Below are 24,066 nucleotides of genomic sequence, written 5' to 3' on the forward strand. Positions count from 1 at the left end.
AAGCACTTTGAGCTACATTTTTTTGTATGAATATGTGCTATATAAATAAATGTTGATTGATTGATTGATATTCTCCATTGCATTTGCTCCAGAGTGTAACGTGTGCCAGTGTAACCGAGGGATGGCAGACGAACTCACGTAATGGGTGACAAGGCACATTCTCATCCTGATGTCCAGGCTCTTGTCATAAATATTCCCATCTTGTGCTTTTCTCGTTCCTGCAAGTTTACTATTATTATTGGACATGTAGAGGAAATGTGTTTTATTTTATGTCTATGAAAGGAAGGACGGTAAAGCCTTGAATGAAACTGAGTGTTGATGCTTTGGGTAACAAGACAGGTTAAGGAGCAGGGAACATTGAATGTGACAGTGACTGCGGGGGATTGTGTAACTGGAAGATGGTTTAAGAATACAGAAACGGCAAAAACTTAGTCTTTCAGTAATTCTATTTACATCAATTATTTACTCTGTTGTGCTGCACTTCGGAAGATTACTTATTTACCCCCCCCAGCGCAGCCTTTGATAAGATGAATTCACAACTAAAGGATGTTGCTGACAAAGTCAAGTGCTTTTTTGAAAGTTTGGCTCCAGATGTGCTTATCCAGCTGCTCCTTCTTCTCAGTACTTGAGTGATCTTTACGTCCACCTTTGGATGAATTTGCAAAGTTTCTTTACAACTTTTTTGTCTCATTAACGCAGAAATCCGAGGCTTTCCTAAAATTGCAGAAGACACTGTTGATGGCGCTGATTCTGTTTTAAAGACAGTTGTGATTAGTTCTGCAGAACACGCTTTTACTCACATTGCTTTTTGGAAATCAATAATACAAATCAGCAACAGATCTGGGAATCACTGAATAGTAAAACGTTTAATGAGGAATGTCTTGCGCATATACTGGTGTAATGACCACGTCGGCTTTAGTGAAGCATTTCTTAGCCTCTGTGATATGATCGACATGGGGTAGAATAGATTCTGGATTGTTACAGTACGTGCTACCTTACGCAAAATATGCTCATCGATTTGTTACAGATTCTTGGTGGACACAATTCCACACCGAGGAAAAAGGTGCCCCATGTAAATCGTTCATAATGTCTCCAAAATATATTTGTTAACTTTCAAACAAGTACTACTTAACTGTTTTATACAAAATCCTCATTTCAACATATGCGAGCCCCAATTAGGATTTGAACTCGGGTTAGCGTATTTTATCAATATAGCACAGACAACCGCTTTTACGCTTTCAGCCAAAGCACTTCAGCAGACTAGTTACTGACCAAATCGACTGCTGACTGCGCGGATATCAATGACGTCATTACGCTAGCGTGCTCAAAATCACGTGACGGGCGCATTTGAAGCAAGCCTCGAAGCGGTGCTTCGATCTCCAGTGCTTCGATAGCTCGACACAGTGTCGAAACCTGAGTATCGAGCGGCCCATCACTACCGGTGACACAGTTGTTTAATACTAACAGCCAGTTACTTGTCTACTTAGAGTGATCAGAGGAATATCCAGTATTGATCAAACAATATGTATGTAGTTCTATTTGATGTTACTCAGTCTTGGTAAATGTTACACATTGTAAACCCCATGACTTCAAAGCGAAATGTTGAATTAAATCCAAAAGTAAAATATATGGGCGTAAAAAGAAAAAAATGTAATATATAAATGTTAGCCTTTCAGCAAAAGGTTTCCGGGCCTCATGGTTTCAAGATGTTAATTAGAGAAAAGCTTGTAATATTTCAAAAATGGAACTAATAAAATTGGAGAGGTCTCTTAGTATTAGTCTCCGCATTTACCCCGTGTCTACTACGCAAAGAGGCGAAGATATTTTGCTTTTTAATGATGAAATGTAAAAGTTATTATTATTTATGGAAAATGAAGTATTCAGAAATTTAAATAGTCAAAGAAGAAAGTAAGCATTAGAAAATTCAAAACAAATTATATGAAAACATTGAAATGATTTAAGCAGCCTGTGGCAAAACATGAATTATTGTAAAACCTAGAATAGACATTTTATTTTTATCTCTTACTAATTTTATATTTGTGACATTTATAATAAATCCCATTGTATACATGGATATAGTTTTTGTGTTTGTTTTGTAATTATTAGTATTTTTATAATTGAAAAAATTCTCAATGTAAATTGTAAAATTACATTTTTAATTTAAGAAATAGGTATGTAACATCAGCAATTCATCATTTGTGAGCAGCCATAGCACCTGACCTTCAGAACACTTACTCCATGTTTGGGCCCAACCAGTACTTGGATGGGAGACTGTATAGGAAAAGCTCGGGGTGCTGATGGAAGGGGTGGTGTTGGTGAGGCCAGCAGGCTGTGCTTTCCCTGTGATCTGCGTGTGGATCCTAATACCCCAGAGCAGTTACAAGGACAATTGGTGTGCTGTAAAAGGTGCCGCCTTCCTTCAGGTAAGACATAAAACAGAAGTTCTGACTCACTATGCTCATAAAAGATTGTTCATCATCCTTAGGGAGACAGTAGGGTGGTCTCCAATGTCCTGGCTAAATCTCTACCTGGGTGTTCTGGCCCACTACTTATCCCCTGTTCTTTATTGGCTATCTATTTCTCTCACCCCTTCACCACCTCATAACTAAAGTGTGTTGAGTGTGCTGGCACAATAATGACCATCACATTATTCCGGTGAATGCTGCACATTACATTGGTGGTGGTTGAAGTGGTTCCCCACTGTCTCTTTAAAGCACTTTCAGTACCCAGAAAAGCACTGTATTAATGTAATCAATTATTATTATTGTTTCTATAATTTATATACTGTATGCTGTTTGTTATGATTTTAAAATGCTTCCTTTTCACACATTTGCTGCTAAGATTATAGATTTGGTAAACTTTAATGATATGTGAGGGAATGTTCCATGGTGTCTGTACAATGATTTAGTTAATGAATATCTTATTAACTTAAATTCAGCAGCTGGATGATTAAGCAGATCTTAAAAAAATCCCCTCATTTCTTTCATCATTTTCATATGCAAAAGTTATTGCACAGTAAATTACAGTTCAATTCCTGCCTTTCTTTCACTCTGTGACACTAAGCATATACAGTATATTATATACATCAGCAGTTAGGCTATAATAACTTTAAGGGAACATATCCTGACATCATTTGTACCAGCGCATTTAAATTAGATTAGGTCATATATATTATTTTAACATTATGTTTGTTTTTTGATAACAGTTTACATGTTAGAAGTTTATTTTATGAACCAGACATCTACCCAAGACTTATTTTGTGACCTTTTGATGGTACTGATTGGGATACAAGCATATACTATTCACAAATGCTTTTTAGCTATTATATGTAAATGAACCTAACTGATAAAAGGAGCTTATTCTGTTAGTTTTCTTCAGTCTGCCATATTGCATTGAACTACAGCACATGAGCCTCCACCAATTGGTGAAATAAATGGTTGCTCGTTTTGAATTTCATTTCTAGCAATGACTCAAGATTACTGTATTCTTTTATTTGTGGAGTATTTTCCACAATAGTATCAGTGTTTATGAAGTGCACTGGAGTGGTGTTTGTTATAGTAAGGGACTATATAAAGTAAAGTTGGTTTGTTTGGAACTTACAAAAAATATGTTTTAACTTAAATATGATGAATGTACTTCAAGCTGCAGTGATGCTACATTTCCTTTTCATGGTTACCTAAATTTATACACTTAAGTAAAAACATATATTATCTTATTCTTGTTCATTATGTTTTTATAAGGATAGTGCAGTAGTTAGTACTGCTGCCTCGAGAATCCAGCATACTGCCTTTAAATTCCTCAACAGGTTGTAGTCTGTGTGGATTTTTCTCCATTGTGCCCAAATTTGTGTAGTTTAAATCAATTGGCAGCTTGGTATTGGTTTCTGTGTGGCTGTGTACATGTGCATGCCCTGAAATGGATTGTCATCCTGCTCAGAGTGAGTCTCTTATGTACAGTTCTGCAAGGATATGCTGCAGGACCCTTAAGTCTGAATTGGACTAGGCAGTTTTGAAATGTATGTATGCTTTTCATGAGTTCCTAATATTTGTCACACAATTTCTATGCCATGCTTTAGATCATTCTTAAAAATCTATTTTTTACAAAAACATTAAAAGTATTTTTTAGCAAACTTCCAAAGAGCTGTTTTTTGATGTTTTTCTTAAACCACACAAAACGAACGATACACACTTATTTTATTATATACACAGATGGCCATCACACATCTCACTTTTTAATCATTCATAAAAACCTGTACCCTAAACTTTTTTGATGTAGGAATCTCTTAATGTTCATAACATGAAAATCAAAAAAATCCTTTGTTTCACATCCAGGAATATTGTTTAGAGGTTATTTGTCTACATTATTATTATCATAGTGTATTTTTTCTCAAATATTGTGCCATTCAGTTGTTACATTTGATGGTGTAATTTTTTTGCTTTGTAAAACCTTTTGTGATGGGTCAATAAAGACTGGGGATACTGTACTTTATCTTAAGGAAATGTAATAAGTATTCTCAAGCAGACTTTTATTTTCTGGCATACAATGAAAATCACATATTGTAACAAAAGCAATCAATGTTTCTTTAGATTTCTGGTTTACCACATTTATCACCATTTAATTCAAAGACAAAGTTGCAAAACAATAGAAAACAACATATTGCAGTAGACCAGTGACATTACTTGAGAAGTCCAGACCACACTGGGTGACACCTAAATGATTGTCTGTATAGCGTTTCAGGCTGAAATCACCAAGGGAGACGCACAAACTCCCTGCTCGATGAATCTATTAAGTGTCAACACACCACTAAATGTGGGAATTACTGTGCAGCATTAATAACAAAGTGTCTGTATACTGCATTGTTTAAAGTATGATCAAACTCACTGCCAGGAAGCTGTATTCATCTAGTCACCCAGATGTCTCTTTGGGCCTTGGTTACCACACTGGGTGACATTAACCCCAGTGACATCTCTGTGCATGAAGCCCAGCACTACAGGCATTCTTAGGACTATTTGATATAATTAAAGCAAAATTTGTCCAGATTGACTAGGTATAGAGCAAGCTGGACATAACTACTGTAATCATTTTGCCATTATTAGAGTAAAAACATTGCCTTCTACAGTTTTGTTTAATAAGACTGTTAATATTTGTGTGGATATTGGTGTTACTTTAGCATTATTTAGATAAGATGCAGCTTTTAAGTGAATACATTGAGTAAACAAGACATGCATTGTAAAGCTCATACAGGAAAGCTAGTATTCATTTCTATGATCATGCTCTCATCGGAGAAGAGAATGGGGTGCCAATGGTGGTGTTACCAATTGAGGTATTCTCTGGAAAATGGCAAACAAGCTGCACAGTGATGGGCTTCAAGCACATGTTCCAATAGAGCGCGTTGGGTCCTCATGCCACACTGACAGTTTGGTCAGAACCATGCACACCAGTAGCCAGCTGAAGGTCATTTTGTAGGGCTCTGGCAGTGCTCCTCCTGTTCCTCCTCATAAAGGAGCAGATACTGGTCCTAGTGCTAGGTTGATACCCTTCTTTGGCCCTGTCCAGATTTCCTCATGTAATGACCTGTTTTCTAGTTTCTGCCTGATGGTCTTGGACTACCTGTGCATCCTGAATCAGCTGCAGGTACTACTTCGTGCTACCACGGACATTAGCAAAACACAAAACTAGAGAAGAATCAGCCAGGAAGGAAAAGGAGAGTGTAATTATCTGTGGCCACCACCTGCAAAACCATTACCTTTTTGGGGGTTGTCTTGCTGTTGTCTCCCCAGTGCACCCGTTGTCATTTTCACTTGCACCAAAACAAGTGAAGTTGATTCACAATCACTTATGCTTCCTGACTGGACAGATTGATATCCCTATAGCTTCACTGCCTTTGTGTTAGACTGTGATGATTAAATGTTCCCTTAATTTTTTGAGCAGTATATTGAATTAAGCAAATTTTAAACCAATACATGTACATGAAATGATTAGATTATATAGTAGGTTTCAGTTAGCCACTGGTTCTATTAAATAGTTTGTATAAAGTAGAAAACAAAATAAAATGGATTTATTTGAAAAGAGATCCACACTTGCACAGCATGCACAGTTAGGTACACATTTCTGTACAACAGTAAATATTTAGGAACTGAACAATATATAAGGCAAAAGGTATGCTGTTCACCATCTAGACTTATGAGATTTACGTTTGCAAAATGTATACAGCTAATTAAACTGAGTATACACACACACACACAGTATACAAAACAACATAATATACAGTATAGCCAATAAAACACTTATTGAATGACAGAATCTGCATGTGGGAACGGAATGGCTAAATACAAGACTGAAAATCAGTAACAGAACAAAACATTTATTAGAGTTATCAAGTCTGCATCTGCCAGAATTGCAAAAGGCTCAACATTATATAGTTATATCTATTTTTTAATGCAGGATTTTTTGATACACTTACTATCAAACTATTGACAGACTCTGAATGACGGTGAATTTAATTTCTTAATACTATATTAAAACAGGCTGTGTGTTAGGTACAGTAAAATTTAAGTCATTCTACCCAACTTAATGTGAATAACTATCCATTTCTCATTAGTAGAGAAAAGAAATAAAGGCACAATAGTATACTGTATACAAACATATACAAGCCATTTTTATTGATAAATTCATTTTCAAAGTAGAAGTTTAAATGGGTCTTTATCTGCATTGAAGATACAGCACCTTTTCCAACAATAACATATTTGCTCCTTTTTACATTAACCTATAATGAATGTACTTCATAAAGTACTGTGGTAAATAAAATGTACGGTTTATTCCATTGCGTGGCATTTCATTTCAAAGATGTTTATTAACAAGTTATTTTCCTGTTGGTAGTAAATGCCTTATGTACAGTAATGTCATAGTGCAGTACTTTACAATCTGGGAGCACCGTAATCATCAGGCATCCTTTCAATATTGTATCTGAATAAAGAAAAAAACAGAAATACAGATTAATTTAACAAGTATTTTAAAATCCTAGAACCAAATAAAAAAAATCTCATCTGATGTATTTCAAGTTTTAAATTTAATTGCATCACACACAATTTCAGCTGAACATGATTAAAACTAAAATGTTTCATGTATAAAGCAATTTTACAGTATTCAGAAAAAAATGCAGCTGTCACTTCACAAATGTGATTTTTCAGTATTCCTTCAGTCCATTTTTTGTATGAAACCCATTCACATATTTGTTACTATAATATTTCCATTAAAATTATTTTAATCACTGGAATATTAAAAAGAAAAATAACAAAAAAGCATGCTTGAACATTTGAGAAACCTCACCTGTGGTTTGAAATGTACATGATAGGGACACCAGGAATTTTTCGAACTCTTCTTTTCAAGTCTCTATCCACTGTGGCTACAATGTAACACTTGTGCTATGAAAATAAAAGAAAGCTTAGGAATGCATATATACAGATGTAGTAGAGCAGCAAGCAGCTTATTTTCATTTGGGAATGAGCAGCTGGTAATAAATTCTTTGTCCTCATTTGAAACTTATACTACTGTCTATCACCATTAACATATTTGACTAGATAAATACAAAGAAATATAAAATAAACATATACACTCTATATAGAAGCAATGTTGCAATTTGTATAGCATACGTTAAGATAACTGCCATTAACCAATCAAAACTGGCAGCTATTGTCATTAACAAGTCCCCTTAGGGTTCATGATAAAAATAAAAACCAGACAACATTTTCAAAACAACACACATACAGATGTTATGATGTGCCGTGCCATGGCCTATGATGCTGGTTGTCTCCACTGCTTATCTGGGACAATTGGCCAGTACCATAATTCAAAGAGGTTGTTGTGACGATGCGGGTTCGGCTCCACGCTCCCATCTGATATTTGGAAGCCCTTGAACCCAACACCATGGATAATGTCACCGAGTGAGCTAAACAGTGAGACAACATTTGAGCAAGGGGGAAAAAAAAAAAAGTGCATAGTGCTTTTATTAAAAAAGTCCATCAAACACAAAGTGTTTATAAAGTGCAGTGCTTCAAAAGAGTCATTAAATAAATAATCCATAAAAACGTGGAGGTTAAAACCAATAGAAAACACAATCCTTTTAAAACGTTTCATGTGGAAGCAGTCTTTTAAAGCAACAAAAATCCCGGTGTCTTCTTTTATGCTGGCGCTTCACCTGCTTCTCCCATACGGGCCCATGCAACAGGCGAGATGCTCCCTGCAGCAGCCCTCTTCTCACTCAAACACGAGAATGGAGACCTCCCGATCCCTGGCTTCGGTCTGGCACTCATCCCAACCTCCCCGGTCACTCCTGCTACCTGGTCGCTCAGCGGGAGCAACATCAACTCAAATGCCTGGGTGTCGGCCTAACACCCAGCTTCCTTGCAGTAGCCCACAAGCGCTCGTTCGCTCACCACACACTCCGTGTGTCTGTCTCTCGCTCCCTGTAACCTCCGTCCTTTTCATTTTTCATCAATCTTTTTCTTGTTCTTTTTTTCCTCCCTTCTCAGCCGACTCGCACTTCTTTTATACAGCGAGGGGCCATAGCAGCTGCAGCACATTAGCCACAGGAACAATCACGGATGTGGGCAGTTCCTCACCTGTGCACTCGGTGAGAAACGGCCACACCGCAGATCGCCCAGCGGCTTGCTACAACCACTACGCCCCCTCACGAAACCGCGAGCGCGGTGATCATTTATTTAAATGGTCTTTGCTAAGCAAGCGGTGGACCCATAACACCACAGTTGTTGCTTATCATTTGGCATTTTGTATCATGCCTAAGTGGTGCCATATTTTTTAAAATGGGATTATTCCAGAACACCAACATTATATCACAACCCCCTCCACTATCTTTGACAGAATATGTTTGGACCATTCTGTGCACTACTGATTTTTTGGATGAAAAGTGCTTTGCTGGATAATCCACTGCTCCACATTCAAACACCTGTATGACTCCCTGCTACAACACATAGCTGCTTGTATGAGCAATTATTGGGGCTATACTTGGTTTTATTGAACTCAGTTCTAGGTGGATAAATAAATTATTTCTTTTCTCTGTATTTTGAAACCATTCTTATTAATCAGTTACTTGATCTAAATATTTGAGGATTGTTTCCTAATCCAAGTACAGTGTTTAGTTTATTGCTAGAAAGTACTTTTTCCAGTAAGAGCGATAGAGACCAGACAAAGTTCCAACTACACATTCCTGATCAGTAAAAAATGATGAGATGGCTTACAGAGAATTCTGATACTTTTGTACCAGGGTAAAAAACTCTCCCCTAATGTCAGCAAAACTAAGGAACTAAAACTAGATTTTATGAAGCAAAAATAGAACTACATGGTTTAGAGAGTTAGTAGCATCACTGATGACCTAAAGTAGGTACAATCCATCTCAACCATCTTAAAAAATACTCACCAATGCATTTATTTGCCAAAATAAATACTGGATGTCTCCCGCTATGCTCATCAACCATTACATGTGCACACTGTCTACATAACACTCTGATACAGCAACTAATCAGCTCAGGACAAAAAATGCACTATAGTGAGTGCTGAAGTCAGCTTAAATCATTACTGCCAATCTTGTCTTGAGGAAATTATCAATGTGGATACAGTTGATATAAAGTCTACACACCCCTGTCAAAATTGTAGATTTTGTGTAATAAAAAATTAAACCAAGGTAAATCCTGTCAGAACTTATTCCACCATTATTACAAAATTACTATCTATACAATGAATGTGAAAACCAATCAAACTATTTAGTGAAAAAAGGAAATAAAAATTCTGCAAAAACCTGGTTGCATTATTGTGAACACTCTTTAATAATCAAGGATGTGGCTGCATTCAGAATCAATCAAGTCTCATCTTAAATAGTAGTTAGTATACATCCGACATCAATTAAAATGGCTCAGATTTAGCTCAGATAAAGTTTGGCTCTTCCTGTAGGATTATTCCAATATCAACATACTCCAAAAGCCATGGTCTGCAAAGAATATCGTCACTGAAAAGTATCAGTCAGGACAGGGGTACAAAAAAAGTATCCAAAGCATTAAACATCTTGTACAGCATGGTGAAGACAGTCATCAACACGTGCAGAAAATATGGCTCAACAGTGACTCTACCAAGATCAGGATGTCCCTCCAAGACTGATGAGAAGAAAGAGAAAAACTGGTCAGGGAGGCCACCAAGAGGTCTACTGCAACATTAACTCTTTCAGGCCTGATATCGACTTTTGTCAAAAGGAGTGATTGACGTTGGTAATCAACTGAAAATGTTACGTTTTAGTTGGACTCTCTTTGCTAGGAGGAAAGTTAGCTTCATTGGTTTCACCAAGATTACTTGCACTTGCGTGAGTAGCAAGGAGGAAACAATGGCAAAAATGACATTGACATCTGGCAAGAGATTGAAGTGAATGCGTAAAGCAAAATATTCCACGGACAACGTTTTGCATATTATTGCTGAATTCAACTCTGACTTGTTGGACTACAATTTTGAAAAGTAATCAAAAGTGAATATGATGTACCAGCATCAGCTAATCAGTCCCCATCTGATTACGATGCTGATGAGGTTAATGTAGTTGCCATATGCATGTCAACATTGGTATGGGAGGACCACCACTTGCAATGACAAGATGTACAAACCAGATTGTGGTGCACTGCGACAAACTGACGGTCACAGCACACAGCAACAGACATTTTATGCTGATTTCTGCATTTCTTTGTCTGCTTTTCAGAAAACTGTTTTTTGAAAAAAAAATTCAGCCCTCAAGGAGTTAAAGAAGCTACAGGATTCCCTGGCAAGTACTGGTTGTTTCCTACACATGACAACAATCACTTGTATGCTTCATATGTCTAAGTTGTGCGGTATTCGAGAAAGACAAAAGCCACTTCTCCCAAAGAAAAACTTCCAAGCCCAGTTAAACTTACCAAATAACTATATCCAGTCTCCCACAACCATTTGGAAAAATGTATTATGGCTAATTAGACCAAGGTTGAACTATTTGGCCATAATTCCAAAAGGTATGTTTGGCACAAAAATAGCACAGTACATCATCAAAAGAACACCATATTCACAGTAAAGCATGGAGGAGGCAGCATCAAGCTTTGGGGCTGCTTTTCTTCAGCTGGAACTAGGGCTTTAGACTAGGTAAATGGAATCATGAATAGCTCCAAGTACCAGTCTATTCTGGCACAAAAACCTTCAAGCATCTGCTAATAAGATGAAGAGGATCATCACCTTTCAGCATGACAACAACCCAAAGTATACATCAAAATCAATAAAGCGATGGCTTCAAAAGGAGGAGCAATGGCCTGGAACGGCCCAACCAGAGCCTAGACCTTAACATAACTAAGAATTTCTGGGGTGACCTGAAAAGAGCTATGCACAGAAGATGTCCTTGTAATCTGACAGATATGGACTTTTTTTGCAAGTTGGCAAAATTGCTAAGTCCAGATGTGCCAAACTGATAAGACTCTTACTAAAACAGACTGAGTGCTATAATAAAATCAAAAGGTGCTTCAATTGAGTATTAGCTTAGAGGGTGCGCAGGTTTTTGTAGGATTTTTCCTCCTTTTTCGCTAAACAGTTTCTGATTTGTTTACACCTTCTTTGCACACAGGTGCCGGTCATAAAATTAGAATATCATGACAAAGTTGATTTATTTCAGTAAGTACATTCAAAACGTGAAACTTGTATATTAGATTCATTCATTACACACAGACTGGTGTATTTCAATGTTTATTTCTCTTAATTTTGATGATTATAACTGACAACTAATGAAAGTCCCAAATTCAGTATCTCGGAAAATTAGAATATCAATTAAGACCAATGCAAAAAAAAGGATTTTTAGAAATGTTGGCCAACTGAAAAGGTACAAACATGAAAAGTATGAGCATGTACAGCACTCAATATTTAGTTGGGGCTCCTTTGGCCTGGATTACTGCAGCAATGCGGCGTGGCATGGAGTCGATCAGTCTGTGGCACTGCTCAGGTGTTATGAGAACCCATGTTTACTGAAAGTGGCCTTCAGCTCTTCTGAATTGTTGGGTCTGGCATATTGCATCTTCCTCTTCACAATACCCCATAGAAAATCTATAAGGTCAGGCGAGTTTGCTGGCCAATCAAGAACAGGGATACCATGGTCCTTAAACCAGGTACTGGTAGCTTTGGCACTGTGTGCAGGTGCCAGGTCCTGTAGGAAAATGAAATCTGCAAGTTCCTCATCAGCAGGAAGCATGAAGTGCTCTAAAACTTCCTGGTAGACAGCTGCATTGCCCTTGGACCTCAGAAAACACAATGGAGGTAGACAGCTGCATTGCCCTTGGACCTCAGAAAACACAATGGACCAACACCAGCAGATGACATGGCACTCCAAACCATCACTGACAGTGGAAACTTTACACTGGACCTCAAGCAACATGAATTCTGTGCCTCTCCTCTCTTCCTCCAGACTCTGGGACCTTGATTTCCAAAGGAAATGCAAAATTTACTTTCATCAGAGAACATAAGTTTGGACCACTCAGCAGCAGTTTTGTCTTTAGCCCAGGCGAGACGCTTCTGACGCTGTCTCTTGTTCAAGAGTGGCTTGACACAAGGAATGCGACAGCTGAAACCCATGTCTGTGCGTGGTGGTTCTTGAAGCACTGACTCCAGCTGCACTCCACTCTTTGTGAATCTCCCCCACAGTTTTGAATGGGTTTTGTTTCACAATCCTCTCCAGGGTGCGGTTATCCCTATTACTTGTACACTTTTTTCTACCACATCTTGTCCTTCCCTTCGCCTCTCTTTTAATGTGCTTGGACACAGAGCTCTGTGAACAGCCAGCCTCTTTAGCAATGACCTTTTGTGTCTTGCCCTCCTCGTGCAAGGTGTCAATGGTCGTCTTTTGGACAGCTGTCAAGTCAGCAGTCTTCCCCATGATTGTGTAGCCTACAGAACTAGACTGAGAGACCATTTAAAGGCTTTTGCAGGTGTTTTGAGTTAATTAGCTGATAAAAGTGTGGCACCAGGTATCTTCAATATTGAACCTTTTCACAATATTCAAATTTTCCCAAGATAATGAATTTGGGACTTTAATTAGTTGTCAGTTATAATCACCAAAATTAAAAGAAAAACATTTGAAATACATCAGTCTGTGTGTAATGAATGAATCGAATATATGTTTCACTTTTTGAATGGAATTACTGAAATAAATCAACTTCGTCATGATATTCTAATTTTATGACCGGCACCTGTAGACTGCTATTTTTCAATAAAGGCGGAGTAAGTTCCGACAGAATTTATCTTGTTTTCATTTTTTTATTACACAAAATCAGCAATTTTAGCAGGGGTATGTAGACTTATTATATCTGTAAATATATCCACATGTGTTGTTGAAAGGGTCCACTGTTTAAAGCAAATTACTTTTAAGTTTTTGGTTTTTGTTTTTGGATAGTTTTCTAGTGGTGAGAAGGAAATGGAAAACTCCAAATGCTAAAGTATTCAAAAGGGTACTGTTCACAGACTGAAAACCTCCAGGGAGAATTTTTTTTTTTTAATACAGTTTACAACAATATGAAAACCAATGATTTATTTTTGCAAGCAGCAGAGGGAATTTTCATGACTACAAATAAACTGGCTATAGATGTCTAAGGCAACAGTGGGCAATCTCTTGCTAAAGGCTGCAGTAGTGCAAGATTAATTTAACATTAATCTTAGAGAAAATTTTGTTTATTCACATGGTTTTCACAAACTTTCCGTGGTCTCAAAAAATATGACTTTTAATAACATTTAGAATGGTGCATATTGCTGCTATGATTTCAGCTGTAAAGGAGTCTCTTAATGTTCTCTCTTTTTGGGATTATTTTACTTTACCTAACTTGTCAATAATGAGTTTTGTTCTTGTTCTACAAATAATGCAGGAGAGAACACCTGAAATCAGCTAAACCCCTACTAGTCTGTGTATGTGTACAGTATTTATTACGAAGTAGCTCCATTTAATAAAATTTTGTAAAAATTCCCGAAAAAAGTAAAATATGAAAAAATGTTAACTAAATGGTATGTTCCAAAAAACAAGCTTGGTACAAAAGACTCTTATCTGTCTGGGTTTTCCTCCCACATGTCTAAAGATGTCCATGTTAGGTTTATTTGCAACTCTAAACTATCCGCATTTGAAAGTGGATGTGTACGTGAGTGGGCCCCATGATAAACTGGAACAGTGTTTTCCTTGCCTTTCTCCTAGTATTGCTAGGATAGGTTCCAGTCTTTTTTTTTTTTTTTAAAGCCTGCAGCCACTACAGCTCTCCAGGATCAGGACTGAACATACATGATCTAGGTTAGGTTCTGATTCAACAGAAATCTCCTGACATTTTGCATAGACACTACCATAAGCTACGTGTATTTGTTAAGGGATAGAACCGAGCTGCCACACTGCTACACTACTTATATTGTGATAGTTCTGTTAATGGATTGAGACTAATGCCATTAAATAAATTTAACAAATTTGAACTATAAACACAGAAAAGTTTTATCTGCTAAACAGAACCCACTGCCACTTTTCTGCATGGCATCAGGTCCTAATGGATGTTCAAAGCACCATTTGAAACCACTGACTTGAGACGATCTGTAACTTCAAAACAAACATTCAGGCATTATATGTTGTTACATATAAACATTTGAATATCAAAAATGATGCTTCCATTCATCCCATTCTCATGCAGTTTACCTGTGTGACTCTTTGGACTAAGCAATCATCTGCATATATGCCCTTGTGTGTACAAGGTAATCTTTCAAAGCGTGGATCTTTGGCAATTCTGTTGAATAAAAAAAACAAACAAACAGAAAACCAAATTTTAAAAATCTCTGCATGAGTGAGGAGATAAGCAGGGCATTAATAAAAAAAAATGTATACACTGCCAAAGTGAATAATAAGATGACAAATGTCTAAAGCAAACATCACTGACTTTATAAAGATTAAAATTCTATATTCACATACAATATATGAAATCATTGCACGTTCTGGGAAGAAAATTATGCTGAACCAGTCTGTGTCTTTCTATATATAAAAAATCCAACATCTGTCTGTATGCTTTTCATGAGAGAACTACTTGACAGATTTAGATCTGTTTTTTTTCTATAATTTGCTTGAAAATTCCAGTTGATTTTGTGACCCCCTCTCATCGTGCTAAGTTTCATAGTTCAATTGCAGGAGTGATATATTCTTGCTAATCCAAGACAGAGACTGCAGGCTGAGGGGTGGGGGAAGCATGACGTCAGGAGTAGGGAGCCAGGCAGGGTCCTCCTTGCTGTCCTGTTCTAGCTGCCCCCCAGGCAAAGCCCCAGGGGACGGCTAGTCTTATATATAAACGTCTACGTGTAGAAGCATGTGTGTCTGTCTGTCTGTCTGGCCTGAAGTGCGAGGCTACAGCATGAAGCTCAAAAAGCCGGCAAGGCGTCCCCCGAGTTAATGAGTCGTAAGAATAAAGAAGTAGGAGACTACAGTATGAAGCTGAAAGAAAGCGACTCTTTCTCCAAAGTAAAACCGCCAATGAAAGACAAACTCGCTTATTCTAAGGCGAGGCGAGGACATCGGCAAAATGAAACTGCCTTCTCTGCATTTCATTTTTTTCCCCTGATGATTTCAATAGTTTATAGGAGCCCGGGCATTTTACAGAAGGGGCTTACACAGCTAGTTTTAAATCATTACATACTATTTACACACACTATATATATATATATGTATATATATATATATATATATATATATATATATACACACACACACACACACACACACATAACATATTAAAAACTGCTCAAAAAAATTAAAGGAACACTTTGAAATGACATCAGGTCTCAATGGAAAAAAAAAATCATCCTGGATATCTACACTGACATGGTCTGGGTAATGTGTTAGGAACGAAAGGCTGCCACATCATTTGATGGAAATGAACATTAATAACCTGCAGAGGGCTGAAGACACTCTTAAAATCAAAGTGAAAAAATGATGCAGCAGGGTGGTCCATTTTGCGCAAATTTCATTGCAGCAACTCAGAAATGTACTTAGAAGTTTGTATGGCCCCCACGTGCTTGTATGCATGCCTAACAACGTCGGGGCATGCTCCTAATCAGACAACAGATGATGTCCTGGGGGATCTCCTGCCAGATCTGGACCAGGGCATCACTGAGCTCCTGGACAGTCTGAGGTGCAACCTGGTGGCGTCACATGGACCGAAACATAATGTCAGGCGAGGGTGGAGGCTAGTCAATGGTATCAATTCCTTCATCCTCCAGGAGCTGCCTGCATTCTCTTGCCACATGAGGCTGGTCATTGTCGTGCACCAGGTGGAACCCAGGGGCCACTGCAACAGCACAGGGTCTAAAAATAGGTCCAAAGATTTCATCCCGATACCTAATGGCAATCAAGGTGCCATGGTTTAGCTTGTAGAGGTCTGTGCATCCCTCCATGAATATGCCTCCCCAGACCATCACTGACCCCACCACCAAACTGCTCATGCTGAACGATGTTACAGGCAGCATAACATTCTCCATGGCTTCTCCAGACCCTTTCACATCTATCATATGTGCTCAAGGTGAACCTGCTCTCTCATCTGTGAAAAACACAGGGCGCCAGTGGTGGATCTGCGAATTCTGGTATTCTATGGCAAATGCCAATCGAACTCCACGATACCGGGCAGTGAGCATAGGCCCCACTAGAGGAAGCCAGACCCTCAGTCCACCCTCATGGAGTCTGTTTGACTGTTTGGTCAGAGTCATTCACAGCAATGTCCTGCTGGAGATAATTTTGTAGGGCTCTGGCAGTGCTCATCCTGTTCCTCCTTGCCCAAAGGAGAAGATACTGGTCCTGCTGATGGGTTAAGGACATTCTACAGCCCTGTCCCACTCTCCTAGAGTAGCTGCCCGTCTCCTGGAATCTCCTCCATGCCCTTCAGACTGTGTTGGGAGACATTGCAAATCTTCTGGCAATAGCACATATTGATGTGCCGTCCTGGAGAAGCTGGACTACCTGTGCAATCTCTGTAGGGTCCAGGAATCGCCTCATGCTACCAGTAGTGACACTGACCGTAGCCAAATGCAAAACTAGTGAAAACACAGTCTGAAAAGATGAAGAGGGATGAATGCCTGTGGCCTCCACCTGTTAAACCATTTGTGTTTTGTGGGTCGCCTCATTGTTGCCCCTCTAGTGCACCTGTTGTTAATTTCATTAACACCAAAGCAGCTGAAACTGATTAACTACCCCCTCCGCTACTTAACTGACCAGATCAATATCCCAGAATTTTCATTGACTTGATACTATACTCTGATTAAAAAGTGTTCCTTTACTTTTTAAGCAAAATTTTATATATACTGTATACAGTATATTATATATATTCCATATGCTCGAGTGCGTTTCCTCCCAAATCCACACGTGTAGGCGAGGTTAACTGTAAGTGAGGGAATGATTATGTGTGTGTGTGCTGTGCAATGAAGTGGAGCCTTTTTCGGTGTTGTTGGCTTTGTTTCCTCTTAAGCATAAATTGGATTAAGTGGGTATGAAAATGTATTTACAGCATCTGTACTCACACTTTCATACCAAGGTCCCTATCCTTAAATACTAAAATACTGTAGAACAGTGACATCCTGTGGCCATTATTACGATATTTGCAGAATATCAAATGTGTTAAATATAATAAAGAGTACATTTTTTACTTTAATAGTTAAAGGATGTAAAATACTTTAGATACATAAGTTACAGTAGATGTTTCATCCACCTTCGATCACAGACACAAGCATAATGCAGCACTATGCAGAGTTAGGATCAGAAATCTACAAGTGAGCAGGCTAATAAAATTATACACACTAAAAGCTCTAGAAACAATCTATTGTTAGTAACATTTCTGTTTGTACAATGACTGGCCCCACATATGAACAAGTTCTGCATTATGTATGTACAATGACATTATATCTAAACTTATAAATAAATTGTTTTTGTTTTGAATGCTTAGCATGTATATACAGTACACTTCTTTTAGCATCCTCAAGAGTCGGCAAGAAATTCATGTATGTTAACCATACCTCAGTGCTACTCTGAATTTCTGACCCAGCTTCTCAATTTCACCCATTACACAGTCTGTAATACATGGCACACCTAATTATGAACAAGAGAAAAGAATGATTAGAAAGCTATTACTTAAATTAAACCCAACCTTAATAACATAAAACTTGCACTGTTAAAACTGTAATGCACCAACAAATACAAAACATGTTATGATTATTCTTAAATTATCCTCACAACTTATTTTAACATTTAGATTTCTTAAGTGCAACTAAATTGGTTTATAAAACCACAAAAATGTAAATTATTTGCACATTTACATCTAAGGCAGGGGTGTCCAACTCCGGTCCTGGTGGGCCGCAGTAGGCTACAGGTTATCATTCTAACCATCTTCTTAATTAGTGAGCTGTTTTTGCTGCTGATTAACTTATTTTGCCTTAGTTTTAATTGAAGTGACTCAGACCACTTAGTGGTTTATTTTTCCTTAATGAGCAGCCAAACAATAATGAGACACAAAACAAGCCGCCACATGACCAGCTAACCTGAAAATAAAGAAAGGTAAAGGTCTTGGTCATGTTGATCTGCTCAGGTCACTAAAACATCTTGATGGTGTTCTTAGAAAAAAACAGAAAATCAACAGAATGAGAGCAGCAACTAGTCCTTATATTCAATAACGGCTTTAATTAACAGCAAGAATTGGCTTCTCATTAAGAAACTGGTTGGAGTGAAATTGGCTGGAGTTTGACATTTAGCTGGTCATCTGTTGACTCGTTTCACATCTCATTTCTGTTTGGCTGCCATTTAATGAAAAAACAAATACATTCAAAGAACTCAATCCTTAAAAACAGAGCTATTAAAATGAAGGAAAAAGAAGTTAATTAGCAGAGAAAACTGCTTGCTGATTAGGAAAAGGGTTAGAATGAAAACCTGCAACCACTGTGGCCCTCCAGGATTGGAGTTGGACACCCCTGATCTAAGGTATAACAAAGCTGATAAAACATTTTCACTCACTAACATTATAAAGCTTCATATAATGGCATAACTACTACTTTAAAAAGAATGCCATGAAAATATATTATTCATAGTCAATAAACTGAAAATCATGAGTGGTGTGTGAAAGTTCAGGTGTTAATCTCTTTTCATTACATTTACCTCTAAATTTGATTTCAAATGACATGTTTATTAAAATTGTGATTGGAAATTCTTATTTATTAGCAAGCTAGTGGTTATTTGCATCAAGTGCCTTGTACTTCACTTGTTTCAGATACTGACACCAATCAGGTGGATTAAATGCCTTTGTTACTCAAGCACTGGTATCACAGCTTTATGACATTTAAGGTTAGTTAGCTAATTTTCACAAATTTAACTAAAGAAAAAAATTGGTTCAAAATAATTTAGGAGTTTTATCAAGATTTTTGAAAAGTGAAAATGAACAGCAAGCGCATTAAGAAAAGAAAAAAAAAAAAATCGCAGTGTTACTCAATTGTCAGTAACATACAGTTTTTAAAAAAGTGAGATAAGATCTTGAAAATGCAAAAGGCCATTCAGTTGTTTCATGCTTTCAATATATTTTTTCAGTCATATATACATATATCTAGCATTAATTCTGTCTTAGTAAAGAACTTCAAGAGTTTTACACAACTGCTTTTCAAACCATCTAAAATCCATGACTTCATATGAAATATCTAATAGCACTTTATATTGTCAAGGTTTTAGATTCTTATTTTTTCTATAATCCTTTAGAAATAAAAACTCACTACTGAAGAGCTACAGGTTTTTCTAAAGCCAGTCTCTTAATAGATAGATAGAACAATAAGCAGCTGCTTTGTGATCTTGATGGATTCTCTGGATTAATTATATTTATGGTTAGCCTACTCCTACATCCAATTAGAACAAATCATGGTAAACTTGTGTTTCTTCCAGAACACCAATGCAGATGAACCCCAAGGCTATGACTGCATTTGCTCTGTTCAATTGTGCTTCTCATAAAATAATGCTAGTGTGAAAACCTGACAAAAAATGTCTTTCAAATTGGTGTTTGTTCATTATGATAATTTTGTGGAGAAAAATGTAGTATGTAGTATGATTAAAAGTGAAAAGATGAGAAACAGACCAGTGGTCTTACAAAATGTTTAAAAACCGGCTAATATTTGGATTTCACTTACAGGCATAATCTAATGTTTAGTTCAGTTAGAGTCTACACTTTTCCTTAGTAATGATGGATGCAGTTTTCACCATTTAAAGTATTTTTGCTCCTTCTATTTAAATAAACAGTAGTGTGTATCCAATACTTAAAAATGTTTTCACAATAGCACAGTAACTATCTACATTTCATTCAAGAGACAATCAGAATGAAGCATGAAAATATAAGATTACACCATATCTTTCTTGGTTTCTCAAGACTGAGTTAAATGATATTGCTTATGCTTATCACACTAATTTATGATGACCCTTAAATATTCCTTTGCCTGACAGATTTGTTGTCTTCCTGTCCCGTTACTATAGCCAACATAAAAATTTATTATGTTGCACTTTTCCACCAGTTTTCTTGTTCAACCACTTACATATACTTACACTTGACTGTGACTTAGAATATATCTGAAGTAGAATCTTAATTGAACAGTTGAATAAATACAGTAGCAGCAGGAAAAAACAAAGAAAAAGCACAATACTATTGCCTGAAAAGAATGATTACTATCGAAAAAATATTTGGACTTACATTTGGCATAGAGACAGTCCATCATAGATTGCACAATATCCAATTTTGCTTTAATTGAAAAGTTAATAAAGTTTGTGTCAACCAAGATATAGTATGGAGGACCAAGCTGCGTATTATATTGAAAGAAAAGGCAGGAAGGGTACTTGGGTCTAGAAAATAAAATACAAAATAACACACATCAAAATGCATTTTGGGAATGCTTATCATAAAATAAAAACATTCAAATTTCTGATTATTATACTTTTTTCACTATTTACAAAACAAATTCAGTCTTAAATTATGTTTACATGTATTTGGGTTTATTAGAATTAATGCCAGGAAGAGTTATTTTAGTTTAATTGTTCATTACAATTGGCAAAAAGATTAAATTACTAAATCTTCAAAAATATCAGACATGCTTTCAGTTTCGGTACTAATTATATTACCGTTTTAATATGTAGTCTTCGTTCATTTTAAAAATGACTACAACTTACACTTCTTGTTCCTTAATTGCAGACGGATCTTCTTTCTTTTTTGGTTGAGATTTTGCTCTATCCTGCTCTTTTCTAAGAGCAAAATAAATAAAAAAAAATAAACATTTTTAAAATTTTAACAAATTTAAACAGCAATTATTTTCAACCCGTTTACTCCTCAGGCATGGGCTTTGAATAAGGTCACTGTCCCTCTTGGCAGTCGCAGATTAGAATGATCAGATGGATGTGTAAAGTGTCGGAGAGTAAGTGAAAGATGAATGTCAGCTTAAGAGAAAGACTTGGTATGGAGGTGTTATATGCTGTGCTAAGGAGAAAGTGACTAAGGTAATATATGTTTCTTCTAAGATCTCAAAAATACAAGGAGTGACTCGGCTCATTGATCTAATTAGTTGGGACATGACTAACAAATAAGAAATCCCAAATGATGAGGTAAGTGACAGTCAGTCTAAAAAGTATTACATGGCACAGATGTAAAAACAAATGCAGTCTTGCATTTTTGAAGTGGTGGAAGCAGATGTCAAAATCTGCCAAAGCACCAGCAAAACACTGCACTGCACCTCTTTTCATAACTAAGGTATCAGCGCAACTACAAATTAGCAAGAAACTTTTTAGAAAAGGTTTAGAAATACAGCAACATAGGGCAAAAAGTAATGGAATTAAAAACTGTCACTTATCCAAACGTATTACATCTTCAAGGGACAGAACAAAACAATCAACTGTGCAAAATATGAACAATTGCTGATACTGTATGTAGCCCAATTCTCTGATAATTTTTAGTTATCAATCTTCTTTCTTTCTGATGGACTTAAAATCTAACCATAGTAACGGGTGGATGATAAAAGACTGGGGAAGCAATGGAGACCACTACCCTTAACTAAAACGTAAAAAAAAAAAAAATATATATATATATATATATATATATATATATATATATATATATATATATATATATATATATAAATAAACCAGAGCTATTTTGACATGGCACCCCTTCAAGGGAAGAAAAAAATAATATGATCGGCTGTTGCAGACCACATTTACTTTTCTCCAGTCTTAACACTACCCTAAACTAATATGGTGTTAAAAAACACTTCTTACAGGAGCAAAGCATTCTCTTGTTTCTCTAAGTGTGATGCTTACTACTGCACCTCTATTGGCTTACTTACATAAATGATTCATGATGTGAAGGCTATCTACATTTTTTCTAACAATTGTAAAGGTATTCTTTAAAACTAATAAGATAAAATAAAGCATGTGAAAGAATTTAACTAGACAGACACAAGCAGATTAGGAAATAAGACACACAGACTTACATTCTCTGATCCTTTAGACTTATCATTCGCTTCATTTTTGCATATTTTTTTGCTTGCTTCTGTTTTCCCTTAAAAATAAGCCATGAAGGACATACTGGTTATATTAGCTAATATTTCTTTTATCTTTTTGAGAAATTCCATATCATACAAAGGAATTTTGTCTTAACCATGGTTAATCTAATTCTTGCCTATTGTCAACCTTGTTTATTCAGTTAAAAATTGGGATAATGTCAAGAATGGCTCCATAGTTTCTCAATTTATTTGCTACTGTAAGTTTTACTTTAAAAATGTTCTGTTTCGTTTAATTACATCTTGCTTCATAAAGAACATTGTGATAGCTGTATAAAGTAAATATTGGATTATTGATAAATACCTAAAATCGGCAGTTTACCCAGACTGAACTCAGAAAAGTAGGCAATTATTTCTAATGAAGTGGAAGGACAATAACAACATCAAATAGCAAGTATCAATAATCTATTTCACTACATGCTTAAAAATGAATGCTTTTCATGTTAAATAAAGGATAAAAATGTCATAACATGCAGCAGCAAAGTGACCACACGTAATTTTGTTGGACTAAATAAGAGATCCCATATGCAGATCGATGTCAAAGTATTTAATGCTTTTGATAATGGTTTTCAGTTTCTATACTATTTTTTTAAGATGACACATTGGTGTATCTTGTGTTCAAAGTTTGAAACTTATTAGCTTCATGTGGACATTCACTATACGCATGTTCTCTCTAGTTTTCCCTAGAATATCACACATGCCAGTGAATTTTTCAAAAAGCACTTTTTCACGTTTATATGATGGCCCTACTAGCTATGAAAACGATGCAAATATGGTTATATCGTACACACACGTCTCTACCACGAATTAGACAAAAGCTGTTATTTGGTGTAAATGAAATATCAGTATTTACTTTATTGAACATGACGAGTAAATGTGATACTGCTGTATGTACTTTGCAATGCAGCAAGTAAAAGAAAGATCAGAATCACATTATAATGCGAACGCAAATAAGGAGTGTGAACAGTATGAACGACTAAAAAACTTGCCACTGCGCTATTTTAGTTCTGCGAGAGTCTGAATATCATCTGTAGACTCAAAAGCTTAAATCGAACAACTGTACCTGTTTTGATTAGTTTAACACTAAATCATACTGTCTTATATTCTTTTTTTTTGCCTTCGTAGCGAGTTAATGAACACGAGGACTAAAATGCGTAGTAAGTCGAAGACACTTTGTCGATCGCACAAAATTGTATCAGTAGCACGCTACATTGCAAGAACATTAACAGCTATCAGGTATGACAAATGCTTTCCCTAAACAAAAACTTAAAGCAGAGATCGCTTACCATATTTAGAAAGAAAAACCCCACGCATCTAACATGTACAGAACACTGTCTCCCGAGTTTTACGTCACCGAAAAACCGACGCATGCAAAAAGACGCAAGCAGGTGTGCCCTCCCACTACGTCTTTGTACGTTTTGCCCGGCTCCGCCCCAATCA

The 24,066-nt window shown here is 36.6% G+C and overlaps 1 protein-coding gene across 1 annotated transcript; it reads right to left on the bottom strand.

Moving 5' to 3' along the window:
• Positions 1–6,032: 6,032 nt before the first annotated feature.
• fcf1 (FCF1 rRNA-processing protein) lies at positions 6,033–24,014 on the bottom strand. Its single transcript, XM_039742228.1, has 8 exons — positions 23,913–24,014; positions 22,558–22,625; positions 21,245–21,316; positions 20,772–20,920; positions 18,073–18,145; positions 14,723–14,810; positions 7,330–7,424; positions 6,033–6,966 (listed from the first exon to the last, which is right to left on the bottom strand). The coding sequence occupies exons 1-8, from the start codon at positions 23,994–23,996 to the stop codon at positions 6,918–6,920; spliced, it is 678 nt and encodes a 225-aa protein (XP_039598162.1). The 5' UTR covers positions 23,997–24,014; the 3' UTR covers positions 6,033–6,917.
• Positions 24,015–24,066: the final 52 nt, after the last annotated feature.

This window comes from Polypterus senegalus, chromosome 18, assembly GCF_016835505.1.
Source record: "Polypterus senegalus isolate Bchr_013 chromosome 18, ASM1683550v1, whole genome shotgun sequence".
Lineage (NCBI taxonomy): Eukaryota > Metazoa > Chordata > Cladistia > Polypteriformes > Polypteridae > Polypterus > Polypterus senegalus.

Bases quoted from the DNA above. Each gene is read 5' to 3' on its own strand.
- fcf1 (XM_039742228.1), bottom strand. From the start codon at position 23,996: ATGCGTCGGTTTTTCGGTGACGTAAAACTCGGGAGACAGTGTTCTGTA. The intron at 22,626-23,912 runs GTAAGCGATCTC...CTTATTTTTAAG, and splicing joins GGTTTTTCTTTCTAAATATG to GGAAAACAGAAGCAAGCAAA. The intron at 7,425-14,722 runs GTAAACTGCATG...TTATTTTCATAG, and splicing joins TAGTCCAAAGAGTCACACAG to CACAAGTGTTACATTGTAGC.